The sequence below is a fragment of the Carassius gibelio genome, chromosome B5, assembly GCF_023724105.1.
Source record: "Carassius gibelio isolate Cgi1373 ecotype wild population from Czech Republic chromosome B5, carGib1.2-hapl.c, whole genome shotgun sequence".
In the NCBI taxonomy this organism is placed as follows: domain Eukaryota; kingdom Metazoa; phylum Chordata; class Actinopteri; order Cypriniformes; family Cyprinidae; genus Carassius; species Carassius gibelio.
The window spans coordinates 23490820-23518021 of NC_068400.1; the positions used below are offsets into that span (position 1 = coordinate 23490820).

A 27202-nucleotide genomic window follows, 5' to 3' on the forward strand; every position below is an offset into this window, starting at 1 on the left:
TAAAACTATAACTATATAGTTTCTGTTGTACCATTGTGGCCGCAGCCATTTGCTGGGTCTATCTGGTCAGCATCGATGCGGAAGAACCACCGTCCTGGCACGTTAACATTAGTGGTATGTTCAATGTTGACCACTTCATTCGAGCGTGATCCGGGAAGGTTTAAGTAATGGCTGACATCTCCACCATTAAAACCTGCCTAGAGAGCGCAATCATAGTAGAGATTGATAAAGAGATCAATTGTGTCGTGAGTTTTCAGAGGGTGGAAACATTTCCCAGGGAACTATCTAATGCACCAGAACCCCTGTAACAACTACAGCAACCTCTGTAACAACTGTTATATCACAAACGAGAATTTTAAGATGATCCTACCTGTGCTGTGGTTCCTCCCAGGCCCGTAAGAGGGTCTCCTCCACTAGCCGTGCCTGTGGTCCAGCTGATCTCTCCATAGTTAAACATAGCAAAAGAAGCTTGTCCATCAGAGATCAAAACTGCCTGAAATGTATTTACCTGACAAGAAAAAAGAATGACTTCATTTTCCTGGTGGTTGTACATGTTGCTCATTCAAATTTTTTTTACATTGGTCATGCCAATAAAACTCTTTTTGGCTCACCGGGGTTGTCTGGCTGCCTCCATAAAAGGTGACCTGATTCCAGGTAGCGATGAAGACCCAGTTGGCAGTGAAGGACACCATATTCTTGAAATACTTTCTGACATCCTGAGTGGCCCTCTCCAGGGTCTCTGGGTCTGTTGTCTCACGGTAGTACACATCCCCACGGATACCATTATGCACGTCAGCCCATAAAGGGGCAATGAAGGAACGGCTGTCACTGAGGGGAAAGGCCTCTGGAGTGAATTGACTCACCTGAACGTTGAAGGAGATCACTCCATTGTTGTTGACCTATTGGGAAATGTAAGATGGTGTGCTGTTACACAATTCCCTGCAGAATCGAACAGCTAAGATGTTGCATTGATAGTTTGGCTGATTTTTCTCACAGTTCTCTTGTATATTTTGGACACTTACATAAAGGGACCTATAGGGCACATTGAATAATATGAACGGAATTAGTAGTGGAAACTCTGGAGAACTGCCATCATCCATCTTAGGGGTTTCTAAATCCCTGTGAGCTGGTCCAAAGGGGTAGAGGGTATCCTGAGAAAAAGCTAAGCAGAGGACAGATTGTGAAGAATGGATTTAAAATATGTAAATTCAGTGAGGTGTCTTTTTGCATAGATGTGGTACACATAAGCTGTTTGCTTATCGAAATCTGAAAATACTTTTCAGAACGATTAAGTAATTTCCACAGACTTGGAAAAGGTTTTGGGTTCTAACATCTCAAAGTCTTTTTGACACCTGTACTTATTGTCTGAGTCTTTATTCAGTGCCTTGGCTCTTTTCGTCCATTTTTCACTGTTCCATCTAATGCTCATGAGCTGTTGTGGAGGCAGGAGAGAGTTTATGTAGTACAGAGTGGACATCACTTACCTCTTCTGGGTGCAAGGGTGCTGAAGAGCTGGAGAAGAGAGACTAAAGTGCCTGTTCTGACCATCCTAAACACCTGAGAAACATCAAAATATTCATCACGAAACAGAAGTGATGTTGTAGTGCCACCAGCTCTCCAAACATAAACTATTTTAAGATTAAAAAGGAACATTAATATTATTATTAGGGCTGTGCAATTAATCAAGTTTCTAATCGCGATTACAATGATGGATGCCACAATTACGTAATTGTGCAAAGCTGCAATTAATCATTAAAAGTCCACTTATGTCATTCTGCATGCTTAAGATGATTTTTTTTTTATCTTTCTACATGTTATCTTAAGGATTTTTCCCCATTATTTTAATTTTAGTTTTAGCATAACATTATAATCCCATTCATATTTTTACTTTTTTATAATTTAAAGAAGAAACTAATCTGATGTATAGTTGACATTTGAGACTTAAAACAATAAAAAAATACTAAAAAAAAAATCTGTTTGAGTGTTTTCAGCTTGTTTATTTTCATATAAAAATATGGCCTGCAGTTGCATCAAACAATTGTATAAACATCATACAAGGGAATTTCAAGAATTTCAATTTCAAGGGAATAATCGACAATTGTGATTTTTGTCATAATTGTGCAGCCCTAAGTATAATATTTAAAAAATAGCTTGATAATAAACCTATTTAAATAAATAAACAGCTAAGCCAAGACACATTTGTCTTCAATCTTCCCTGGTTTAAAGAACAGTCTCCCAGGTCTCCCATGAGGGCATTCTGCCCCTTTCTCCCTCTCCATGGTGGGCCTGTTCACCTTGAGCTGAAAAGGTTCTATTATGTGATGGGGAACAATGTGTTGGGATCACATTCTCCTGCACTACCGTGTGAGTGGGCTATGGTGGTGCCGTTCCAGTCCTCCACAGTGCCAATGAGCCCGTGGCTGGGAGAACTTGCCTTGCTCCTCTCCATCGTCTCAAGGGTCTATTACCAAGTGTTTATGTGTTATGACTTGTTGGCATCTGAGAGAGGGCTGTGAACAGTTAGGCTAATGGGTTTAATTAAGCAGGCTTGAGTTGCTAGGGTCTTTATGGCAACCCTGAGGGGCTGAAGTTTGGGTTTCACTCCCTTTAGATTTCACCTGTCCTTAGTGTGCCAAAATAACCTTGCAACCTCTCAAATATCAGATTATGCAAATGATAAGGTTTTAACTTATATGTCATGTGTATGGAAAGAAATTTGTAATTTTATATAATTTAGTTGTATTAGGGAAGAAAAAAAACAAAACAATTGCATGTTGTTAATTATGTCAGCTCTTCATAGTATCACAAATCCAGAATTATGATGTCAGATTTCACTCAACAAAACAAACCAAAGCTCACAATGTCATCATAGCTCAAATAATCAGGACATGTTATCAAATGTAAGTCTAATCAAATTTTTCATATTTCATACAATGTTTAAATTTTACAAAAGGAATCGGATGATCTGTGCCTTTGTCTAGTAAGATAAATATCCAGCCTTAGCTAATTAATTTAGCATTGTGCTGTTGCATAAAACTATCATACAGTAAAGAACGTTTCATAACTTAAATAAAAAATCAGTCTTAAATTAAATAAATAAAAAATGCAAGAAATTAGCAAGAAGAAAAAAAAAAAGTTACTACTAGTTTTTTTTTTTTTCTAGAAATCAGAGGAAATATGACATTACATTTCAATGCAAACAATATCAGGATGACATTAATTATAACATTCTAAAATTGGCATGGAAACAACCATACATTTTAATTGAAGCTGCTTGAATTATCGATATTTAAGTCATAGTCTTAAGTGTACCGTTTCTTCCCATTGCCAAATGAGAGAGAATATCTAACTTCCAACATAACTGAAGTCTCCTGAATAGAGCCTATGCGTTTTGGACAATGTCCTGTATACCATCTTCCGTCATGAAACCACAGCACAGACAAAACTGGCATTTGATGGGATTCCCAAGTGAACCATGAGATACTGTGTGAGATGCCAACAGGCAAATACATTGCTCTCCACATCACTTACATAGACTGGTAGAGTTCATTTGGCTAACCTCTCAGGAGCCGATTTCAAACAAGCTGTCTGTCTGACGACTACTTTTAATACCAATGATAAATGTTATCAAAATTACTTTGTTACCTATTGGAAGTTAAAGCCTATCATTTACACTTTCATGCACAAAGTGTGTTTCAAAAACAAGTGGGAAGGGAGGTGTAAAAGAGTTAGAGAGCACCTGAACATCACTTGTGAGAAAGTGATAAAGACAGTGAATTTGTTATAAGAAAAGAAAACAAGAATAAAACACAAGAGCTCCAGTTCAGAGACCATAACTAAGAATTCAGCACTCACCTGTCTTCATAGGACGGAAGTTCAGCACGTCACCTGTGCATCAGCCTCTAAGTCACATTCAAGTGGGTACCATCAACACAGTCTCAAGAGTGGAGGGGCTCTGCTCTTGGATGCTGAAAAGGGAGGGGGAGACTGCCCAGAAAAACCCTCCTAAATCCTCCACTCACACAGAGCTCTTTGCTGATCCAATTCCACTGGACAACCGCCTAGAATGGCAAACACGGCCCAATCCGTGCCTCAGGGTACGCTTGATTTCAAAGAGCAAAAGTCTGGAGAAAGTGATCCCAGAATGAGAGGACAGAGGAGGAGTGAGTGTGTGGGTTCCCTGTGTGACTCTACTGGAGGGAGACGCATCAGAGGCAGGCGCTACCTTTTGCACCAGGGATAGTGATAAAGTTAATCTGAGATCAGTTTTTGGGGAAGGGGGAGGATAGGAGAGGGAAAGAGAGGGGTGGGGGATGGAGAAAGGGGTTGAGACTTTCAAAAGAGGAAAAAACGAAGAACAAGAGCAGAATGGTAAAGAGAGAGTGGATAAGAGAAGGGGTTAGAGCTGTGGACCAGTGAAGGGTGGCGCTTGGTAAGTAACTAAAGGGAAATATTGAAACTAGAGCTGTAAGCACAAAGAGGATTTCTGAAGAAAATGTCAGGCCTTTTGACTGAACCCCAATTCCCTAGATAGCAGCCCTCTCCATAACTAGTGCACAGTCCACTGCATCTCTTCAGGGGCTCTAGGGCCCACCCTAGGGGCATTTATTTACAAAAGGAAACACAGCAGAAAAACATTGTTTTATTTCACTGAAAAAAGGGAGAGGAGCTTGGGTTACCGCATTAACATGAATCAACTTGGACACTCTTAAGTATGTGCGTGTGTAAGTAAATCAGTGCTCCCCCTCCTGTCTTACTTGGCTCCCTGCACCAATTAAGGACAGCCTCATTTGCAATAGCTCACTCAACCCTGAGTTTGTCTCCAAATAGGGCTCATTTCCATAGATGCGGTGGCGAGATAACAACAAAAAGGGGGGAAATCATTGGTGTATCCACGGTGATAGGGTCTGGGAAGAAGATGGGAGTGAGATCTGAGTCAGACTCAGCATTGTTTCTAGGAGGACAGTGGACGTAACTAGATACTGGAGGAGGGCAGGATGTGTGAAAGCCGACTGGACGGATGCAGACCCCAGATTCCCTGTGACCAATCCCAGTGGAGGGTTCCTTTACACCTTGTTGCTTTGTTGTGCAAATGCAGCCCATACTCTTAACTAAACTAGTGCACAACAGTAACAGAGAATTTGACAAAGAGTGCAATGTGGTCCCAGGCTGACTGTTGGACAGTTGAATCATCTTGTGCTGGAATGACCAGACACAGAAAAAAGAAAGAGTGAGTAAGGACAAGGAGGAGACAGCAATCCGTATCTTTTCACAGTCATCTCCCTCTATCATTGTAATGAGATTACTAATAGGGTTAATCACTCAATGTCTTGTCTTTATATTTGTCCCTCATTCTTTTTCATGTTGACCATGTTGACAGAAATGTTGTGGTTATGGAATAGGTCAACCAAGCTGAGATAATTCTGCGTCTTTACAACCAATTTCAGTCCTAAAACAAGAGATGGTTACGAGCTTGGCTATAAGCATTAACTCCACTGTCTGGGTATTGGAGTCAAGTGTCTGATAAAATGTAATTGCAAACTCTCAGCTCCATCAACCACCTGCCAACCAAAGCTGGCAGATCCAAATCAGGCTGACCTAATTACCATAATGTCATCAGGTACAACAAGGACCTTTGGAGTCATCGAACCATTTCCGTGGGAAAGGGCTCAAGCATAATTGGACGCACTAACACTATAGTTGCTTGCTGGTAGGTCCATCAGGCCTGACCCTGGAAGCTGGAAAAAGCCCTGGACTAGACCCTGGCTGGGTCATCCAATATCTTAATTTTCATTCAAAGCCCCTTGATGCATCCAATACCAAACATTTGCCTTGCCCTCATTTTCTTTCCTTTACTCAACAATGTCAAGCCCCCTTAAGGTAACTCAAACCTTCTCAGAAAACATCTCCCTCTCCTGGCCACACAATGAGCCTCCTTCAGCGTTCCTTGCTCTGTGATGCACACGGTAGATCAGGCTACCAGCTGCCCAGCCAGTCTTTTTTGCTCTACCTACAGAGTGAGGTGATTAAAAAAACTTTCTTAAAACCCCCACCTATCCAAAACACACCAAATCCCTTAGCAGCTCTCAGTGTGACCTTGTCTTTGTAGCCCACCCCTGCTTTCATGCCCTGGTAACCCCTTGTCCCTCTTCCTTCAGATTGGCACAACGCTCTCTGTTGCCGATCCACCAGTGAACTCTGTCTACTGCTGCACTCTGGGAGGTTACGCTGCCCAGAAGTAAGGCCGCTAAGGAGATGGAAGTTTTAAGCCTTGGTTGGACAGAGCTGTGCGTGAGTCTCAGAGTGTGAAAGCAATGCCAGGTTTGGCACGTGTAGCTTTCACCTGTAGGCGTGACAGGGAAAGGCCAGCACTTCTGAATGTGATGAAACCAATTAGGCACAATGCTTTTTTATCAGCCAAACTGTTGCGTTGAACTGGCTGGATAGACTCCAGCTGGATGCTAGCATTTGCCTAAGCTCTTGGTGAGGCCTCTGCAGTGGCTAGTCCCTAGTGTGAGCTGGGTAAAACACACAACTACAAGTATGGCAACAAAAGAGGAATAGTTAGAAGAAGGCACAGCAAAAAACAGAAAAGGCAATAGGAAAAGGTAACCCTGGTGAAGTAAACAGGTTGCATGGTTAGCTTTATCAGAAAGACCATGCAGGTGTGATGTACCACTCAAGTTTTGCAAGTTCACGAGCTGGGCAAAAATAAATGAGGAGCTAACATGGAGGACTTCTGCTGTTAACATCATTAACATCAACATACAGTCAAACATGGTTTGTGTCAGATGTCATTTTGTGTCCACTAACAATAAAACAATGTCATTAAACAGAGAGACTTCATTACCTTTGCAGCTTGGGGGGCATCAAGACTAAATTAATTTCATGCAAAGCCTTGGCTGCTATTTATTTTGTAACATTTATTTCAGTATGGCATTCAAAAGAATTTCACATGGTAAATACCATTCCTCATAACACATATCACACACTTTTACAACAATATTACATGTCAGTGTTCATATAATCATTAACACTGAAATAGTATCCATGGCACGAGCCAATGGCCCTCTTTAAACTCTGAAAAACACCATTATACAGATCCAGGAATAAGTAAAGATGTCAGCACCTGCTTTGTTAACAACATGGCATTACAGGCCAGGTGTCCTTAGGGAGCAGAACAGAGAGGATCAAATGTCATCACCACAACCACAACACAATAAGAACAAAATATGAGCAATGAGAAACTTGTAGAGGCACAGGCACTGCTGAAAGATGGGATAAAGGGGATGCTGGAAGCGAACACACGGCAGTTTGTAGAATAGAAACATGCAGTTCTAGTGAGACATTGGCATAATGCAGGATTATTATCCAAATGGAGCATAATGGGGTTTTGCGATTATTAAATCACACAGGGAGTGAATAAATAAATGTGGCAAAATTATGGTATAATCACAGGAATTTTGACAAAAATATGACACTCCACTAAAATTCCATTAATAGGACACAACTGAAACAGCGATGGAACTTTTAAGCATAACAGACTTATATTAGAGTGCAAACAGAAGCTGGGCTTCTCTGTGAAAATAACAGATCATCTGTGTGACATATGCAGTTACACTGAAACGAAAATGTCTAAATATCTGACAACAATATCCATGCAGACTCTTCTCCCCATCAATAGCACTAATATATATAACCTCTTTAGCTAATCTCCCCTAATGGATTCTGAGCTCCCTGTTAACACCTTCCGCTGGGATAGGGTTTCATAGGGACAGCTTGGTAACTAGAGAGGGAGTCTCTATACTATATCAGTCACTTCAACATTAGAGCCGTTCTGCAGGGAAATGGTATGGGAATGAATAGGACAAGCCCTGGTAATCCAATTCCTTATATGTATATGATATGTGCTGACTGTAATTAAAAAAAAAAGTCCACAAAGACTGAATGTTAAAATTAGTATGTATCTGTCCAACACATTTATATTACCCATTTAGTTTTTGGTTTAAGTTTAACAACCTCTTCTCTTTGGGAAGGGAACAGTTATTTAAAGAATACACTGACAGTCATTTGCAAGCTATTAAAATAGGCAAAATGAGATTATTTGTGTATGGCTTCCCTTGATGTAAACAAATGACAACAAAAATATCTTCAACTAACTTCCTTTAAACCTGTAATATGTTTTAAGATTTAAAAAGAAAAAATCTAAATAAAAGTCAAATTCAAAATTAAATATATCACTTTATATAATAAGACAACAATAAGCATATCTACTCAATAAAAATTTAATTAACTTAATTTTTACTATTATTGGTCCCCTTGGGTTTTCCTTCTCTGTAACATAGGCATAATAATCAAATGCAGATTTATAATCCAACAGCCCATGATCTGTTTTAAACATCAGTGAGAGTATGGCACCTACATAATTGAAGGACTCTTTCCACCAGAGAGAGAGGTGACTAGGGGATTGCACCTACATAATCTTTATAGGGCTTCAGGATTGTAGGTGACCCTGTTGTAATTCAAGCAGAAAAGAAGTGGCTGGAGTTACAGCTGGAGTATAGGGTTCACTTTCTATATGCCCCCACTCCCCGCCAGACCACCATCCAACCATCCCATCTCACGGCCTTAACACTATGTTAAGGGCACTGGAAGCCAAAAGACCTAAGGTGCCTGTCTCTCCCTCTCTAAGGATTCAAAGACTACATCTACATATTTTGACCTAGTGTTCAGTCATTTTGATATATTTCAATGATTTATTTATGATTGATTTATTTCACTTTCACATAATTTATCATTTTAACTGATGAGCAATATAAATTCATTGAAGCATTCAAAAATGAAACCATATAAGGAATCATCTTCCACAACATGGAAAGACAGTTATCTGCTCAAAAGACATGGTTATCTGTCTTTTTAGATTCTTTCTCTCTTTTAGGAGGGGGCCAGTTTTGATACTGATTAAGTCATTTGCCCATATGAAAGGATTGCACATGGGTACACCTGTTCCTTTCAAACCATCAGATTTATCAATGCTAAAGAGCTGCAGCTCAACTTACATAATTACCAAAAAAAGTTTGCTCCGCAGTAACTTTCAGTTTTACCCCTCAGCTGCTAGAGGGCAAAATATTCCATACTTCACCTTTAATAAATGCTCTTTTAGAGTAGAGGCATGTATATGGTTGTGGGTAATTCCTGAGAAGCAATCTCACACACACAAAACAAGAAAAGTCCACATTTTTTTTGTCGTGTATACACACATCTGCAGAGAAGTGGAAGTTAAAAAGGCCTTTTTAATCCTGATTCAATGTCTCTTTTTAGGGACCATTTTTAAATAAGCTTGAAGCTGCTGGAAAACCAGACTGACAGTTTTTCTTTGTCTTAAACATAAGGCATGCTAATTTGTGCTCTGTTCACAGAATTCACATTGCCTTTATTGGAAGATGGCATCCCAGTAACTCTGGAAACCAGTCATTTTTTTCCAAACAGTGCTTAGTTGTTGCTCTCTTTTCTGTCACTGTGTTTTGGGCACCACCAAGATTTCATCTCCATCTCGTATACTGTAGGAATGAAGTGCTCGTGCTCCATATTTCATCTCCTGAGGCTCTAATGGATAGCCAAGCTGCCGGTCGATATAGAACACGCGTATCTTGTTTGGAGGTTGCTGGACCACGGACCTCAACTGCTTCTTTAGGTCTGCCACTGTCTGATCCAATCTGAGCTCTAGGGGTTCTGTCTGGTCCCCAAAACGCACCGCTACCTGGACATGGCTGAGAGGGCGCAAATCCACCTCCGCAAGTGGGGCTAGGCGGCCATAGCGTGCTACCAAAGTGTGATACCTGAAAAGAGTGGACAGCAGTAAGAAAAAGAGACCCATGTTAAGTTATCCCATGCATTTAAGTCATGTTATGCCCTTTTAGTTAAAACAGAAAGACTGTCAAGACACCAAGAATAGGGAGAATGTACAAAAGCTCTGTTCCAAAAATCTAGTGAACTGCCTAGCTAGAAAACATTTTCAATCAACAAAAGTATAATGACAAAAAAGGTTGTTATTGCAGATAATAGGCAGTAACATTTTGCTTACAAAATAACTAGCAATACGGATAAAACAAATATACTGAATAATGCAATATTTTAGGTCAGCCGGAAGTTAGCATCAGCCTGGTTCTCGCAACAAAAAAAGCTTGTCCAGAAGTTCAAAAATGCTAACTTATTCCTGGGTTTTAGAATTCCTTTCTATGACACCTTAGCAATATGCTAACCCTATTTGGATCAATTCTGAGTCATACTTTTACATCCAGCAATCTTTCTGCAGAGTTGCTGCTTATGTGGATTGCTCCACTTGTTCCAGTTCAGTCAAAAGTGAGGTTTCATGTCATAAGAGTCAACTTCTTATGTAGATTAACAAGTCAACTAGGATTTGGAACAGAGCTAATGATCTACGATGATATATGCTTGCAAAACCTGGTATGTGTACATATGCAGACGTCTCACCCCTGTAAAAGGATTAGTTAACTTCCAGAATAAATATTTCCTGAAAATGTATTCACCCAATGTCATCTAAGATGTACATGTCTTTTTTTCTTCAGTCGAAAGAAATGAATTTTTTAAGTAAAACATTCCAGGATTTTTTGCCATTTAGTGGACTAAAATGAGAGCCAATGGGTTGAAGGTCCAAATGGCAGTTTTAGTGCAGCTTCAAAGGGTTCTACACAGTCCCAGCCAAGGGTCTTATCTAGCAAAGCGTGATCACATTGGTAAAGTCATGGGTGATTAGTTCTTTGTGTACTTTGGTTCAAAATGGTAGGGTACGGCAAAAAAATTTAATCTCCATCATTTTCTCATCCAACTTCAAAATCGTCCGACTTTGTTTTACCCTTTTTTTTTTTGTAAAGGGCATTTTTTATTTTTTTGCATGTTCGCTTTGTAAACACTGGGTGGGTACTTCTGGCTACATCACGTGTGTGTGACTAAGTAATGTGTGAGGTCAAACTAGTACAAGATGCGCATTTGTGGTTAAAAACTATATACTTTCTTTTCAACTGAAGAAGGAGGTGAGTAAATTATCAGGAAATTTTTATTCTGGAAGCGAACTAATCCTTTAAGATGTGTTTTTGGTGAAGTGGCCAGCCACATGGTCAGGAATTTATTGCGCCATCTCCTAGAAATCAGTTTTTGCAGGGTGGGACGTCTGTTTATGTCTGTTTCCATCAAAAGTGAAAAGAATTACCATCAACTGTTAAAAAAAGACAACTCCGCTATACAAAAATAATGTAAGTGCACCATAGAAGTGACCAGAAATGTATGTGTGTCTGTGTGTTTGTGAGAAGATGCAGTTGTGTATTTGTGTACCTGTTTGTGTGTTTGTGAAGCACAGTGAGTTTTTAAACCGTGAGAAAGTTTTCACCACCACCCCGTTTACCCTCCCTTCTTTCCCGTCTTGCTGAAGGATTGTGGGAAAGATAAGAGGAGATCAGCAGGAACAATTAAATAAAATCTCCACAAAAAAGTCTTTTAGCTTTAGAGGGCTACAGTAACCGACACAGCCAATCAAAGTAATTTCCCCAGCTTGTCCAGAAAAGTCTCCCCACAAAGCAGAGCCTGAGCCTGGGTAGGTGCCTGTGGCTCCCTGCCTTCGCCATGGGAATACTGCCCCCTCTATACAAAGTGCCACTCTGTCTGAGAGAAAGAACAGTTTCCATCAAGGGTCTCATTTAGTGTGGCTAAGCTCCTTAAATGAAGGCAAATTGGTGTTCGCTGTGATAACATAGCTGCCTTGGATTCCTTGAACAGTGCTTAGATCAGTCTCGAGATGGGACCGGACAGTCGCCACCACGCAGTGCACCAGGTTCACAGTAGTCTACTGTAGATACTGCTGTTGTTGATGCCCTCAAAAGACATCATGGTCTGTTTTCAGGTAGATAACGGGCACACAATCACAATAAGCTCAAAATTTAGATACCTAAAACTTAACATGGGAACCTGTCTGTTTGAAAGGTGCAGCAGGAGCACAGAACCACTCCACATAACTGCAATGTGTGCTTTCCCATTTTTAGGACTGACGTTCATTTTGAACAGCTTAAATCAAATCTGTTTTTAAGTGTAGGCATTGGCAATAACTCGTATATCAACATGGGTTGCTATAGTAATGATGTGGGTGGTTACATGAGACCAAGATCATTGTTTTGTTTTCCAACAACTGAGAGTAACACAAGACAAAATACCAGTCAAAAAAAGTGATATTTCTGTATTTTACGCATACGTTAATGTCCAAAATATCCCCTATATGTCGGTTGTCCCCCCGACAACAGCCCTAATACTATGGAACGAGTGAATTCAAATGAATTCAGACATAGCTGTAGACACTACCTTGCATTCCTTATGACGCTAGGTGTCCTGAGTGACAATAAAAAGTACTTTGAATGTGAACTGATTTCTCAGACTAGAATACATTGAGGAACTGAGGAAAAAAGCATTACAATAAATCACACTACAATGGAGATGAAATCTAATGATCAGTTAGCTCATATCACATCAAACCATGCAAATTATTATTATTGTTATACTTTATTCTCAAATGATTAATATTAACAACATCAGCATTGCCTATAGTGTGTATTAGCATGCAGATTAAAATTTCTGTACAGTCTAATCTCTAATTGTCATACCATTCTAATTTCATATTAAGAAATACTTTTAACCCAAAAAGCTAATTATGTTCCCTTCGAACTGGTTTTCTTTAAAATACAAATCTTGTGTAGGCTAATCCCAGGCTATATGTGATCAGAAGCACATTTAAAAATGGAATATAATTTAATTTCATTCACATGTGTTTCATAAACATCCTTTCTGAAATACAATCCGCCATCAAAATGATACATTATTCCAGCTGCTGTGAGAAAAGGCTATAATCGACACCTCACCTGCAGGATCCTCACATGCGATAGCCTACTGGCTGGGAAAACTTCTTTATGTTTAAAGACGTGATCTAATGATGCAGCAGCATGCTCAAATTTCCTGCGAAAACCTACATTTAACACTCAAATTAGAAAACATTATTATAAGCTAACTGTTGTGAATCGAGCTAAAGTAAGGCAAGAGTTTTGAACACTGGCTGGTTATGTACTTGCTCAAATACTGATTTGGGATAATTTTTAACCAAAAAAAGTTACGGACTGCAGCTTTAAAACTGCAGCAAATGGATTAAATGCTTTAATGGGAACTTTTCTACATGTTGTCTATGAATCCTTCTATCTTGACATCTTTAGCATCGACATCCACCATGATGGATGCTAAAGAGCCTGGTTATGCAAACCACTTATCTTCTTAAATTTCTCATTGTCCGTAAGGAGTGACGCACTTAGATTTTCCCTTTACATTGCCCTTCTTACATCCTTGTAGGCTCCATGTTGTCTTTCACTGTCAAAATGTCAACAAGGTCCCAGGCTATGGTTACTCAAAGACAGTAAGACCAATAGCTTCTTTCATTTTCCTCACACTCTCCTTCTGTCATCCCTGTCTTTGCATCCCTCCCCTCTGCTATCATTCATTTGTTTCCCATTCCTCCAAGGGAGGATCAACATGCCCATGGCCACAGCTCAGGTTTAAGTTACTCATTCAAAGGCTGTTAAATATATAGAGCTCCTTCATCTATTTAACGGCCTCTCGCTTTCTTACATACACTATAACAAGTGTACCTCACAGCCTTTTAATTAAACTAAAGCTGAAGTATTTAACACCTTTTTTGTTAACAAGACAGTACAAAAGCTATTTTGGTGCACATGAAGTAGTTTTGGAAGGATATACATAGGTAAATGCTAAACAAAATATATATGGTAGACCTGATCTAGAAAATTGTTGTGTCCAATCAAGCAGTGAAAGGTTTGAATTACACAAGCCAGCACTCAAATCTTCTCAGCTTTATAAAGATAACAGTCCCATGCCTACTTATACCTAAAGTTTATGTCTAAGCAACCATAAATGTGACTAAGGTTACTGTGAAATCACTTTGAAAGTCTCTCAAATGGTTCTAACCATGCTATCACAGTTTGAGTTTCATATATTAGGCTGAATGGGTCCCTACACCAATGAGTCCAACGGTGTGTTTGAGGTCAGGGAGGCACAATTTCTTTCTGTTCATCTCTTTCTCTGTTTCTCCGATCTTTGTCGTTTTTTTCTGAGCCAGTAACATAGCCTAAGCTCTGATCTGTGCCCAAAGGGTGGGGGAAAGAGCAGGTCGGGTTCAAAGAGGGGACAACCTTAACCCATATCTAGAGTTTACCATCTACTTCTACACCTGCCCTTTCACCCTCCAGTGCCAACTCTCATCTAAACCTCGTCCCTCTGGGAAAATGGCTTTCCCTCCAGAGAAACAGACAGAAAGGGACAGAGAGAAAGAAACAGATTATGTGGATGAAGTGAGGAGGTCAGAATTGAGGGCCAGTGTTCCCTGGTTTTAGTTTACCTAGGTGTTGAAAAGAAAGTCTCTGAAGAAGTGGTCCCGGTGGGCACAAGAAGAAATAAATGAAAAATCGAGTTGTTAAGGAATGGTTCACCCAGTCATGAAATCTTTCTCATGTCTTTTGAAATACATTCGATTTTCTTTCTTTTTGTCAAACAATGAAAGTGAATGGTGAGCTGTCAATCAAAATTGTATTCATATTTCCAATAAATAACTGCATACATTTCAGTATGATCTTCACTATTGCACAGCTTCAGAAGACTTAGTGAACTCGTTGTATGAACAACTTCTATAAGTGGTCCCCATCTACTTTCAGTTTGTTCCCTTCTTTTAATTGGGATTTCATACATTTCATTTCCATTTCATACATTTCATTTCCATATTTTAACTAACTCGGGGAACAAACAATTGCTGTGAGATTCTTAATTTGTGGTTTTTATGTATTTATGCTATGGCTTTGAGTTTTTAGTTTCTCCTACAAGTCATGTGTGGCGCAATTATCATTGTGTAAGAAAGGGTTACCATTCTTTAGTATCTGGTACGTCAGACTGAGACTACTATTTCTGAGAAAGGCCCATTTTCACCTCATCTCTAGTTTCTGACATTCTATAGCTGGAGCAGGAACTGTGTCATAACTGTTTAGACAACTTAATCAATTCACTAGGTCTGAGAGCCATTCCAGAACAAAGGCAACAGCATCTCCATCGCTTAATGGAAAAAACTGGAGAGACTGAGTCTGGGACGTCATTCCATCCCCTTTTAAAAAAAATCCTCCAGCTAACTCAATCCCCCTCAAGCAAATGAAAAGGGGCAGGAGAGAAGAACAGGGAGGAAGGGAGGGGGGATATAAGGAGGGGAAGAACGAATAAAGCTGCCACCTTGTGTATCGATTTTCTGATTGGAGTATTCCAGTACAAAGGCGTCTTTGAGGAGGGAGAGAGTGGACACATTGTCTCCCAAAGGTTAGAATACCCTGCTGGAAGCTGGGGCTTGCCGCAGTGACTGCAAAAGTCCGCTGCACATTCTCCCAGGTTAAGTGGAATGGGGTGTGTTAAGAACGTGGGTGATCCGTTTTATGTGTCTTTGACCTGCAAAGACCCTTCAAAATATCCCCTGAAAGTCCCACCCAAATACATAAGCAATGAGGGAAAGGGGAAAGCCAGAAGACATAAGTGATGGGAGAGTTTAAAGTCACCTGTATAACTGGAGAAACCAAAGAAAAGGAAGTAAAAGGAAAATAGGTTGGAATGTGTGGATGGCCACCATGAAACTTAAATCATGGCCAGAGAGAGAGTGAGAGAGCGAGAGAGCGAGAGAGATTTTTGTGCTAAACCTTGCTGGGCTCTCGAAATGTTACGATTTTATTACATAACTGCAAATAAAAAACTTCAGGACTAAACTAACCTTTAATCTCTGTGGAACAACTGTATGAGAATGTAACCTACAGTCATGGCCAAAAATATCGGCACCCTTGGTAAATATAGGTTGTGAAAATTAATCTGCATTGTTCATCTTTAGATATTTTATTTAAAAAAAATCACAAAAATGTATCCTTTCATTGGATAATAAGAATTTAAAATGGGGGGAAATATCATTATGAAATAAATGTTTTCTCCAATACACATTGGCCACAATTAACAGCACCCTTTTATTCAATACTTTTTGAAACCTTCATTTGACAGTTTAAGAGCTCTAAATGTTCTCCTATAATGCCTGATGGAGGTTGGATAACACCTCACAAGAGATCAGAGACCATTCCTTCATCCAGAATCACTCCAGACCCTTTAGATTCCCAGCTCCATGTTGGTGCTTCTTCTCTTCAGTTCACCCCATTCATTTACTGTAGGATTCAGGTCAGAGGACTTGAATGGCTATAGCAGAAGCTTGGTTTTGTGCTCAGTGACCCATTTTTGTGTTGTTTTTGAGGTTTATTTTTGGATTATTGTATGGTTGGAAGGTCCAAACATGGCCCATTGTAAGATTTCTAACAGAGTCAGTCACTTACTGATTTTTTATCTGTTGGTATTTGATAGAATCCATGATGCCATGTGTCTAAACAAGATGTCCAGGACCTCCAGCAGAAATATAGGCCCACAACATCAAAAATACAGCAGTATATTTCATTGTACACATGGGGTACTTTTTATCCATGTGTTCACCAAACCCATCTTGAGTGTTTGCTGCTAAAAAGCTCATTTTTTTGTTTCATCTCACCATAGAAACCAGTCCCATTTGAAGTTCCAGTCATGTTTGATACCTGAATATGCTTTAGTTTGTTTTTGGACAAGCCAGGAGAAGTTTTCTTGAAACCCTCAAGGTTTTCTGAGCCCGAGACTCAACTATTTTCTCCAATTCTCCAGCTGTGATCCTTGGAGAGTCTTTAGCCACTCAAACTCTCCTCCTCATCGTTCATTAGAACAATATAGACACACGTCCTCTTCCAGACAGATTCGTAACATTTTATGTTGATTGGAAAATCTTAATTATTGCCCTGATGGTGGAAATGGGAATTTTCACTGCTCAAGCTGTTTTCTTAAAGCCACTTTACTAATTTGTGAAGCTCAAATATCTTTTGCTGCACATCAGAAATATATTCTTTTGTTTTTCTCATTGTGATGGAAGATTAGGGGAATTTGGGCTTTGTTTTCCCTCCTATTTATTTCTGTGAAACAGGAAACCATTGCTGGATAATTTCATATACATAACCCCCCCGGAGTGCTCAAAATTGTGAACATGAATGGGAATATACTTTAGAGATATTTTAATAAGAATTTCTAGTGGTGCCAACAATTGTGTCCAACGTGTATTTGAGAAAAACATTTATTTCATAATGATATTTAACCCTCTTTTTAAATTCTTATTATCCAATGAAAGGTTAGATTTTTGTGATTTTTTTAAAATAAAAGAACAAAAGGATTAACAACACAGATTCATTTTCACAGCCGCCTTTGATCATATTTACCAAGGGTGCCAATATTTTTGGCCATGACTGTAAATTACAGCATAAGACTTGTTCAGTACAATCATTGTATATGAACAAGAAACTAGTGCTCATTATAGTCATTATGAAATTAAAATTAATCTCTATTTTCTGAATGCCATTTTGTTACATCTTTAATACCTCATAATTCTTAATCCAAATATTCTAACTTGATCTTCCATTGAAACAACAGAATTATCTGCTGACATTTACTGGACTTATAATCATAACATCAGTTATGGGTAACAAATAAGACCCGAGTCTGCAGGTTCTCAATACATAGACACCACTAATTTTCTGGGATGTACTGTACATAGTTCTCTAAAGAAACAAAAAAAGAGACTGAGAAAGTTGTGTATATGGTGGTGTAAGGGGTGCAGGAGAGTCACCTTTGGGGTAGCTCGTCCTCAGGGCAGTCCAGGTGGTAGCGGATGAAAAAGCGCTCTGCATCCTCTCTTTCTCCATCAGTGACAACACTGCCATTCAATACAGTCACGTGAGGCAAACTTACAAAACACAGAAGAAGGACAAGTTCGTGTGAGGGAGAGAAACAGAAAGAGACGTGGAATATATGTGTCCACAGTGATTTGTGCAATCATTTCCAACAATACTTAAAAATGGCAAAAGCAGATACTTTTGTGTACGTTTACATACTGTGCTACCATAAGACAACGTCTCTCCTGATCAGTGTAGGGCTGCAGTAAAGGAATACCCATCAGTCTGACTTCTTGAAGCTTTGGGAAGAAATTCAATTTCTCAATGTCCTCCCAGCAACTTAACCCTAAATAACACAACACCTACATTTCTGTTAATAGTCCATGAAAGTGGATAAAAATAAAATCCAAAATAAAAAAAATTGGTCAGTTTTTAATTACTCACCCACGTCATTACAAACACATTAGACTTGGGCTCATCTTCAAAACACAAATTAAAATATATTTATGAAACTTTTGTCCCTCTCCATGCATCCAAACCTTTGACAGTTAAAGCATCAAAGTTTTAGTGCAATGTACTTTAAATGGAGGGACAGAAACCACTCAGGTTTTATTAAAAATAAATAAGTTTTTTTTTTTATATGAATAATTATCTAATGGTTTGGAACAATATGAGGGTGAGTAATTCATTTTTGGATGAACTAACTCTTTGATACTACATGATCATTAGGTACTTAAAAATATTTACAACCCAAAATCACAGAAACCTACTGAATATCAGAAGAAGAATAGTAGAGAGCTACAGTGAAAGGGAATATTTTATTGAATAATGGCTTCAATTTTGGTCTTTTCACCATGAAAATCTATTGTTTTACCTAAGAAGACTTAAGTTTTAGCTTGTGATGTTCTCAATTTTGTTTAAATTGTAAGTTAACCTAGATAGTAAATGTTAAATCTGCAACTACCTAGAAGTGTGTGTCTGTAATGATATTCTTTCTACAGAGATGATTTTCATGCAATCCAGCACCTGAGTTGTGTAGGTTGATGCTGCGCAGATTGGGAAAAAGTCTCTGTAGGGAGTCCTCAGGCTCGTGGATACACGAGAGGGAGTTGTTTGCCAGGATAAGAGACATCAAGCCTGGATACATGAGGCCCAGCTTGCGCACCTCCACCCAATCCTGCAGCTGGTTATCTGTGATATGCAGCAGGCGCAGGGACGGGCACAGCCTAGATGACACACTCACGCTCTCATACTCGTTCAGACACAAAAACAATTCCTCTAGCCTACATACAACCACAAGAAAAAGAAGAAAGGTTTTAGTACATGACAAAACCACCCATTTGCGCAACTAGTGGTGTTCAACAGACAACAGCACAGAGCTAAAACAATATCTACATTTTAATAGAAAATGCTAAAAATACATCAAAACAGTTAGTTTTTGTTTACGTAATATATGTGTTTACTGTGAATATTTATTATGTATATATAAATGCACACATGCATGCATTTAAGAAAAATATGTCATGTTAATATATAAAGTATATTTACATATACATTTTATGAATATACATACATATATATATATATATATATATATATATATATATATATATATATATATATATATATATATATATATATATATACACACACATATAAATACACAGAATATATACTGTATGTCTGTGTATTTATGTGTACATAGTAAATATAACAGTACACACATATATTATGTAAACAAAAACCTTTTCGGATGCAATTAATCGTTTGACAGCACTAATGAGAAACTGCACATGTAAATCATAAATGATGTATACAAACACATTAGATGGTTCAGACCAAGGCACACACACTTACTCTGGGATCTCTCGTGTAAGTGCATGCACCATGTCCCAGGTGACATGCGTGTTATTGAGTACGAGGCGGCGGAGGCCTGAGAAAGCTTCAGCAGCGCCAGGCTCCAGACTCGAGCCTCTCAGTGGATTCATACTCAGATTGAGAAAGTCTAGGTTAGGGATGTTACAAAGGATCTTGCTTATCTACAGAGAGGAGAGAAAAAAACACTGACCAAACCCAAGCAGTTTGTCTTGTCAAGCCTGTGTCAAGTAGCACACCTTGATATCACTGTATTTTTTAATGTTATAGTCTAACATACGCGTAAAAATAGCACTTTAGCAAAAGTAGTTTTTAAAGAATAAAATAAAGGTATTCAAATGTATTGGTTACATTAATAAAAATGCATAAAACTTGCCAAATTGTGCTGGGAAAAAAGCTTGCCCGGATAGACATCCCTTTCAAATTAAACAGCATTCTGATTGTCAACAGCAAATTTGTGTGAAAAGAGATCTGATCTAAATCTGTCTCTTATTCAAAATTTCATATCACATGGATTCCTATGGAAATTACTGGATTTCATCAGTGAATTTTTGTCAAGAAATGGTACATGTGACCCAAAAATGAAGTTTGTTTCTTTATCAGAACAGGTTTGGAGAAATGTATTGATGGACATTAAGTGATTTACTGAAGTCATGTGGACTACTTGTGGATGTTTGTATCAGCTGTTTGGATATTCATTCTGACCGCACATGTAGAGGATCCAATGGTGAGCAAGTGATGTTATGCTACGTTTGCAAATCAAATATGTTCCGATGAAGAAACAAACTCATCTACATCTAGGATGACCTGAGGGTGAATACATTTCCATTTTTGGGTGAACTTTTCCTTTAATACTTGTTTTCTAATAACATCAGAGTAGTGAAATCTGATTAAACTTAGCTCGTCTCTATACATTAACCATAATTTAATGCAGTAATACTTATACAGCATTTTTTAATCTTTGGCTAATCTTAATTTCTAAGCATAATAGCATTTTTTTTATTGCATAAATTAACAATAAAAGTGTTGTTCATTGTTAGTGTATAATACCTAATTCATTAATCACTGATAATAAACTAAATTTATCTGAATGGTACAGTAAGTGTTACCTTACTGACATTCTTTGTGCTATATACACAAATGACCTACAGTGAGACAAAACCTGTGATTCAAACACATTCTCCTCACCTCTCCCCAGTCTTTTAACTGGTTGTGAGAGAGGTCTAGCTCAACCACGTGAGCACAGAAAGTGGCCACCTCCTCCTCATCTCCAGCCTCCGTGATTCCACAACCATCCAGAACCAGAATGCTGGGCAGATTCAGACGATCTTATACACACAGAGGGAGACATAAACCGCCTTTAAATAACCAATTCATGTATAGATGAATTTGAAGAAGTTACAACCACCCATACAGGTTTTTTATGATTTTTTTTAACTTTATTTACAGTTGTAATCAAAATTACTCAACCCCTCAGAGACTGCAGTACTTTACAAATACGAGCTTTTCTGAAGGTCCAGGATAAAATAAAATCTTTAACAGTTCACTGGCATATTAAAAGTGATATTGTCAATATATAATGTAATACTTTTGAGTAATAAGATTTTTTAATGATACTGCTATGTCATAATTATTCAACCCCTATTCAACATTGCTATTTTTAAATCACTTATTTGCATGGTGGGGAATAAAACACAATTAAGCATTTAGAAACTCTATTAAAAACAGAACTAGCTTGAGATGTTACACATACAGTTAGCTCATGCATGTCTTGAAGTTGAGCAGAAAAAATGTCAACAGAGATCTCACAAAAGCTAAAGAGAATAAATATTGTATTACTTTAGAAAGGCTAAGGATAATATGAAGATTTCCAAGACACTGAAAGTTCCTAGAGAGACAGCTCTCAGCCTTATTCCTTGGCTTAAAGTGTGTTTTACCAGAAAACCTTTGAGGGTGTTGAAGAAAAAGCACAATATCATAAAAAATGTTTAATCAGAGCAACTGAGAAAAACCAGGAAAAGAAAAAGGAGGAAAACCATTTACACAATGCAGTGTGTAAGAGGATGCAGTCTGTATGAAGGACATCATGGATTCTTTAAAGTGTCAGGCCATTTTGACAAGAATTGTGATGCCTGAGGCAAAAACTGAAGCTGATGATCAATGGACTTTCCTTCAGTCCAGTCATCTCAAAGTACACATCCAAATCTACTTCTGCTTGGTTCAGGGATCAGTCATAGAATGTACCCGAGTGACCTGTTCAGTCTCCAGGCTTATTTCTCATTGCAAATATCTGGTTGAATTTGAAGAAAGCAGTGGCAATGTGAAAACCAAAGATTATCAGTGATCTGGAAGCTTTTTCAGATGAGGAATGGCCCAAGACTATAGTAGTGAGGTGACAGAAGTTTCTAAACACTTACAGACAGCGTTTATTGGTGATTTTAAAGAATAAAAGATTCTGCACAAAGGGGGTTGAATAATTTTGAACATGAATGTTAAGAGCCAATTTAAATTTTATCATGATTCATCCATGTTCCATTCTCAGAATCACTCAGAAGTGTATTAACAAACTTTCTCTAATACTTTACTGATGCCTTTGTTGAACTGATTTCATAAAATGTTGTTCTCCGCAGCAAAATGTCTCTTGCAGGTCAAGGGGGTTGAATAATTTTGATTGCAACTGTATTTACAGCATTTTGCTTGATATCTTCGGAAAATCCTTAGATTTTGGCCCTAGAATACATTACTTTAATGAAAACATTGTGCTCTTCAACAGGCACAGTAAAATAATGTTTAATGGCAATAACCACTGTGTCAGGATCCAGATTGTTTCTAACACACCCTCTTTAACTAGCAGGCTTAGCATTTTACCTAAAGCCAAAAATAAACCGACCTTTGACCGGTGAACCCTGGGGACTCGTCCGGATCACCACTCCAACTCCTGGCCCACGGCAGTATGGGAAGTTTTCCGGGCTGTACTTCTCACTGATCACCTGCACTAAAGTGCGTCCTTCTGTCTCCTCTGACTCCATCTCACCTCTCCTCCCACTCTCACACCTTCAGCTGAGCAGACACAGAGGAGTAGCGTGTGTTTAGGTGATAAAAATTAAACAACAAGTTCATCAGTTATGTCGACCAAGTGGACAGGCATGTGCTTGAAAGAAACAATTTATGAAGAGGGATGTCTGGAATTTTCAACCAGGGCAAGGATTAGTACAAGTTTCAAAGAGCTGATATTTAGGTCAATAACATTTAACGTTGTCCGTGATTAAAAAAGACAAATCATCTAAAAAAAGAAATAGTAAAAAATAACGTGCAGAGTCACAGAAATGTGCTATTTGTATTCATGTTGGTTTTATACAGTTTTTAAAAACTTTACTACAATTCATAATAAACAGTATAAATTCAATTAATTTAATTACTAAAATCAATTACTAAATGTCAAGTAAAAGGTAAGAAAAAACACCTTGAATACCTATGGTGTACACACCAAATTGGTTTTTAACATTTGTTTTAGAGTGAAAAAAAATGATTTAAAATTATTTTTTTTCTGCTTGGTAAGACTAGATGATTTTAATTTTGTGGACCAAAGCACTTTCTTAATATTTTTTTTCTAATAAATAATAAAGGATTAATAATAAAGGACTTGCATTTTAAAGTATTTTTTTAATAAACTGATAAGACAAAAAAAAAAAAAAAAAGAGTGTCACGTCACTGACCCTTTGTCACATGCACCAATGTTAAAATAATCAAAACACTAATACTCTGCGCTAAAAATCAACTGATTTCTATATTAAGAGACAATGTTACAATGTTTAAGACAAAAAAGGGAAATCTGTTAACTCACATTTGATCTGGAGGTCAAATAGGAGCACACTGATGGTGGGCCTCCTGCCAAAGAGCATCCAGGGATGGATCTCTTAACCTGCGGCCTCGTGGGCCAGGGCTGGGGGTGTCCCACAGCCCCTGACTCAAGAGAGGAAGAAGAGACAGAAATGGACAAATGAGATGATGCACAAGTGTCACATGGAAAGCTTGTGGTCACAGAACAATCATTCTTCTATCCCTTTATGATGCCTAGACAAATGTGGTAACATTAGCACTGGTATGGAAAGGTCTGTCCTTGAAATCGGATCTAACTATGCTTTGTCCGATTCCCATATGTTGCTGTTTTATACAGAAGCACAATGGGAAAACTCCAGTGGTGCAAATGGATGTTGCGCTCTGAACATTACGTATGAGCCTCTTCTAGACAGATGAATCTGTAAGTGTAAAGAGATCTTTATTGCTAAAAGATTGGCATGCTGATTTATTCCGTCTGTGGGTTTCTTTCCAAGAGCAGAAAAGTGATCTAAATCTAATCCAGCACAGAAAGATATCTGTCACAATCTTCTGTGAAGTCCACTCAAAGCACATCTCACAAACTACACTTCAAAGCAAGATTCATCTTGCTCCAAAACCTTGTCTGTCCAGGCCAGACAAAGTGTTTTCTTATATTGAGAGAGAGAGAGAGAGAGAGAGAGAGAGAGAGAGAGAGAGAGAGAAAACCCCCATGGTGGGTGGATGGGACTGTATTCTTATTAGAGACCAAACATTTTTGTTTATGTAACTAATATATAAGTGATATACAGAACCAATCTGTGATTTTCTTTTAACAGTTCTTCATGATAAGGTCCCATTAGATATGCAATAAGATGCATTAAATAACATTAATAATGAGAAATACATTAATATTTTGTATCTTTGTTTTGTAAAAAAAAAAAAAAATACAATAAAAAACTTAATTGTTGATTAATATTAGGTTTAATATTAACAGATACAACTTTTGATTTTAATAATGTATAAGTACATGTTAAACAATTTACATAAATAATATTAATAAATGTTTTTATTTTTTTCATTGTTAGTTCATGGTAACTAATGTAGTTGGAACATTACTGTAAAGTGTTATAGAACAGATGGACTCTTCTGGACTTGAATGCTGCATTTAAATCATGCTAAAATCCACAAAATATTAAAGTTGGCATGAAATGGAAATTGCAATGCCTTTACTTTTCTATTGCTACGAATATCTTACTGAAACCGCTTCTCGAATAAGAAAAAATGTAGGTCGTTGAACTTGATTTTGTCTTTCAGGAATTGACTGGATCGCTGTTGTTTGCTAATTGCTGTGAAAGGTTTCTTCGTAACTGTCAAAATTATGTTTCAAAAACATTTTAAATAAGGAATCAAATCAAATCTGACAAACAAAAATAGGTGTTTGGCTTTAAAAGGTGGGGCCTCCATTCCTGCAGGTGATTGGCTCGTTTAATTGTAAGGACTACAACTGTTTCTCATTTTAGAATTGATGTTTGTTGCATTAAAGTCTGTATAAACCTGAACATGCTTAGATATTATTACATATTTCCAGGTGAAACAGTATATTCCAAACAGCTTGTGGTCTGCAGAGTCAAAAGCTATAATAAAAGTTAAAAACAGAGGGCGGAGCTTAATTTCAACACACCTCCTCACCATCTCTAGCTGACAGCAGATTGGTGGCTGGATGTTCTGTCCATACCATTAAACTGACATCATCAGCATACACTTTTTTTTTTTTTTTTTTACCAGAAAATAGAGATATAATAGAGATAAAGATAAATATATTTCTATTTTTCCCTGTTGATTAACTTGATAGTTCACAATTAAACATGATTAATATTAATTATTCACCACAAGACTAGTAATAAAAGCTAGCAAATACGGCAATTTTTTATTTAAAATAAGAAAATAAGTTGCGTTTCCATTATCGTTAGACCTGGAGAACCAATCACTGACAGAAAAGTGTGAATATCAACAACAACCCCAATGAAACCGATTATTACATGTCTCAAAACAAAAGATGTTTCACATAAAAATGTTTCAAGATTTAAAAAAGTCGATTTATTGTCTTGGCATGAACGCAGTTAGTTTACGTGACTCGACTTGTCCTAAAATAAGCCTCGGGTCAGGACAGGGGCCAGCTGCTCATTGAACGCTGTCAACAGCTGAGCACTGAGCAGCGCGTCTCCACAACGCGTTGAATCTCGAAAGCACGGCTGCCATGACAACGCGTTTGTTTGGGATTAGCGCTGGTTCGACCAGATTCTACGGCTCTGCAAAACAAACTTTTCCAGTATTTACACACTCAACGCTTTTTGTTGAGTGTGTAAATGAGTTTAAGTGTTTCTCAACAATAACGGATAATACAGTGCATGTCCGTTTAAACTCGCAGTATGACTTCATGATCAGCTAAATATAGAGTAAAACAGGCGTAATGCACTCTAATAGGCATACACAAAGGTGACGACAGCAGCCAATAAGCGCGTGGATTTTATATATTTATTTATCACCAAAACAACATTAGGTTGTACCGAAACGTAGTTCGATGGTTTAAATAAAATAAAACCTGTTTATAAATGCAACCTGTAGGTAAAAATGCACATATAAAACGATGACAAAATGACAGAATATTTACGATGCTGGATGTTTGGAAAAAAATAAAAGTATAACGTACGTTACAGTGTAAGTCGAATGACTTCATTTATAGCGCATCGGCCGTCTCGTCCTCTTACAGGCTCAATAAATAAAAGGAGAAATATATGTGTGCCATTTTATTTGAATAGTTTGATACGCTTACCAATGACAAGGTTCAGCAAATCGTTCTGCTTGTTTTTGTTGTTGTTCCGTTAACAGTATTTTGAACACGAAGCTCTACTGTAGTCACTTCCTATTGGTGAAGCAGGGATGTTTGTTTTTCTGCCTGCTGCTCCAGAACAGAGGGAGGCAGCATCACATCACACACACCAATCACATCGTGTAACAGACATGTTTGGACATATTTATTATACTCTTTTACGAGGAAAAAACTTTATTAATCTGAATAAATATCGATTTACAATGAATGTTATATTCACAGATGTTGGTGGTCAAAAGTGAAGCCTCTTATCAATATACTGAGATGACAGAAAAACATTAGTGTGTAAAGAACAAGAACACTGCCCTGAATATCGTTTCTGTTTGCATTTTTGTTTTCAGTGTACAAACAACCAAATTACTTTAAAATGAACTGCTGTCTAAAAAGGTCAAATCAAAGTGTTGTCAAAGTTACAACAGACAGTAGAGAAAAGTTTATGCATTTTAGTTTAAAATGAATTACCTACAAAAGAGAAATTGCGTCGCAACTCTGGTAACTAATAAAATCTACAATAATGCATTAGCCTATGACAAGGCAAATGGTTTTGTTTGATAAAATATTTTATACTATAATTATAGAAACAACAGTTTGCCTTTACATTTTAATATAACGTCACAATTATTCTGTAGTGATTAGTGAAAAACGTTGAAAACATTTCGTTTATTAAAACTGTTATTTTATTAGCATCAAGTTATTGTTGTTAGTTTAATAGCAAGATAAATGCATATTTGTTATAAATGAT

General features: G+C 37.8%; 1 protein-coding gene across 3 annotated transcripts in view; it reads right to left on the reverse strand.

Annotated features, from left to right (window-relative positions):
* The window catches only part of LOC127957419 (tubulin-specific chaperone cofactor E-like protein), a 40224-nt gene extending 13702 nt beyond the window's left edge, over positions 1 to 26522 (reverse strand). Inside the window, exons 1-16 of one of the 3 annotated variants that reach the window (XM_052555956.1) lie at positions 26404 to 26522; positions 23596 to 23718; positions 22642 to 22811; positions 20940 to 21079; positions 19734 to 19915; positions 18903 to 19159; positions 18096 to 18222; positions 17831 to 17947; positions 15483 to 15485; positions 10176 to 10216; positions 7777 to 7799; positions 3960 to 3968; positions 1023 to 1151; positions 612 to 899; positions 371 to 508; positions 32 to 197 (exon numbers count right to left, since the gene is read on the reverse strand). In XM_052555956.1, coding sequence (XP_052411916.1) covers positions 32 to 197; positions 371 to 508; positions 612 to 899; positions 1023 to 1151; positions 3960 to 3968; positions 7777 to 7799; positions 10176 to 10216; positions 15483 to 15485; positions 17831 to 17947; positions 18096 to 18222; positions 18903 to 19159; positions 19734 to 19915; positions 20940 to 21079; positions 22642 to 22780 — 1759 coding nt within the window. In that variant the 5' untranslated portion in view covers positions 22781 to 22811; positions 23596 to 23718; positions 26404 to 26522. Of the gene's footprint in view, positions 1 to 31; positions 198 to 370; positions 509 to 611; positions 900 to 1022; positions 1152 to 3959; positions 3969 to 6903; positions 9840 to 10175; positions 10217 to 15482; positions 15486 to 17830; positions 17948 to 18095; positions 18223 to 18902; positions 19160 to 19733; positions 19916 to 20939; positions 21080 to 22641; positions 22812 to 23595; positions 23719 to 26403 lie in introns of those variants that run through there. The other 2 variants (XM_052555954.1, XM_052555955.1) reach the window with 2 other exon arrangements.
* Between the last annotated feature and the right edge of the window lie 680 nt (positions 26523 to 27202).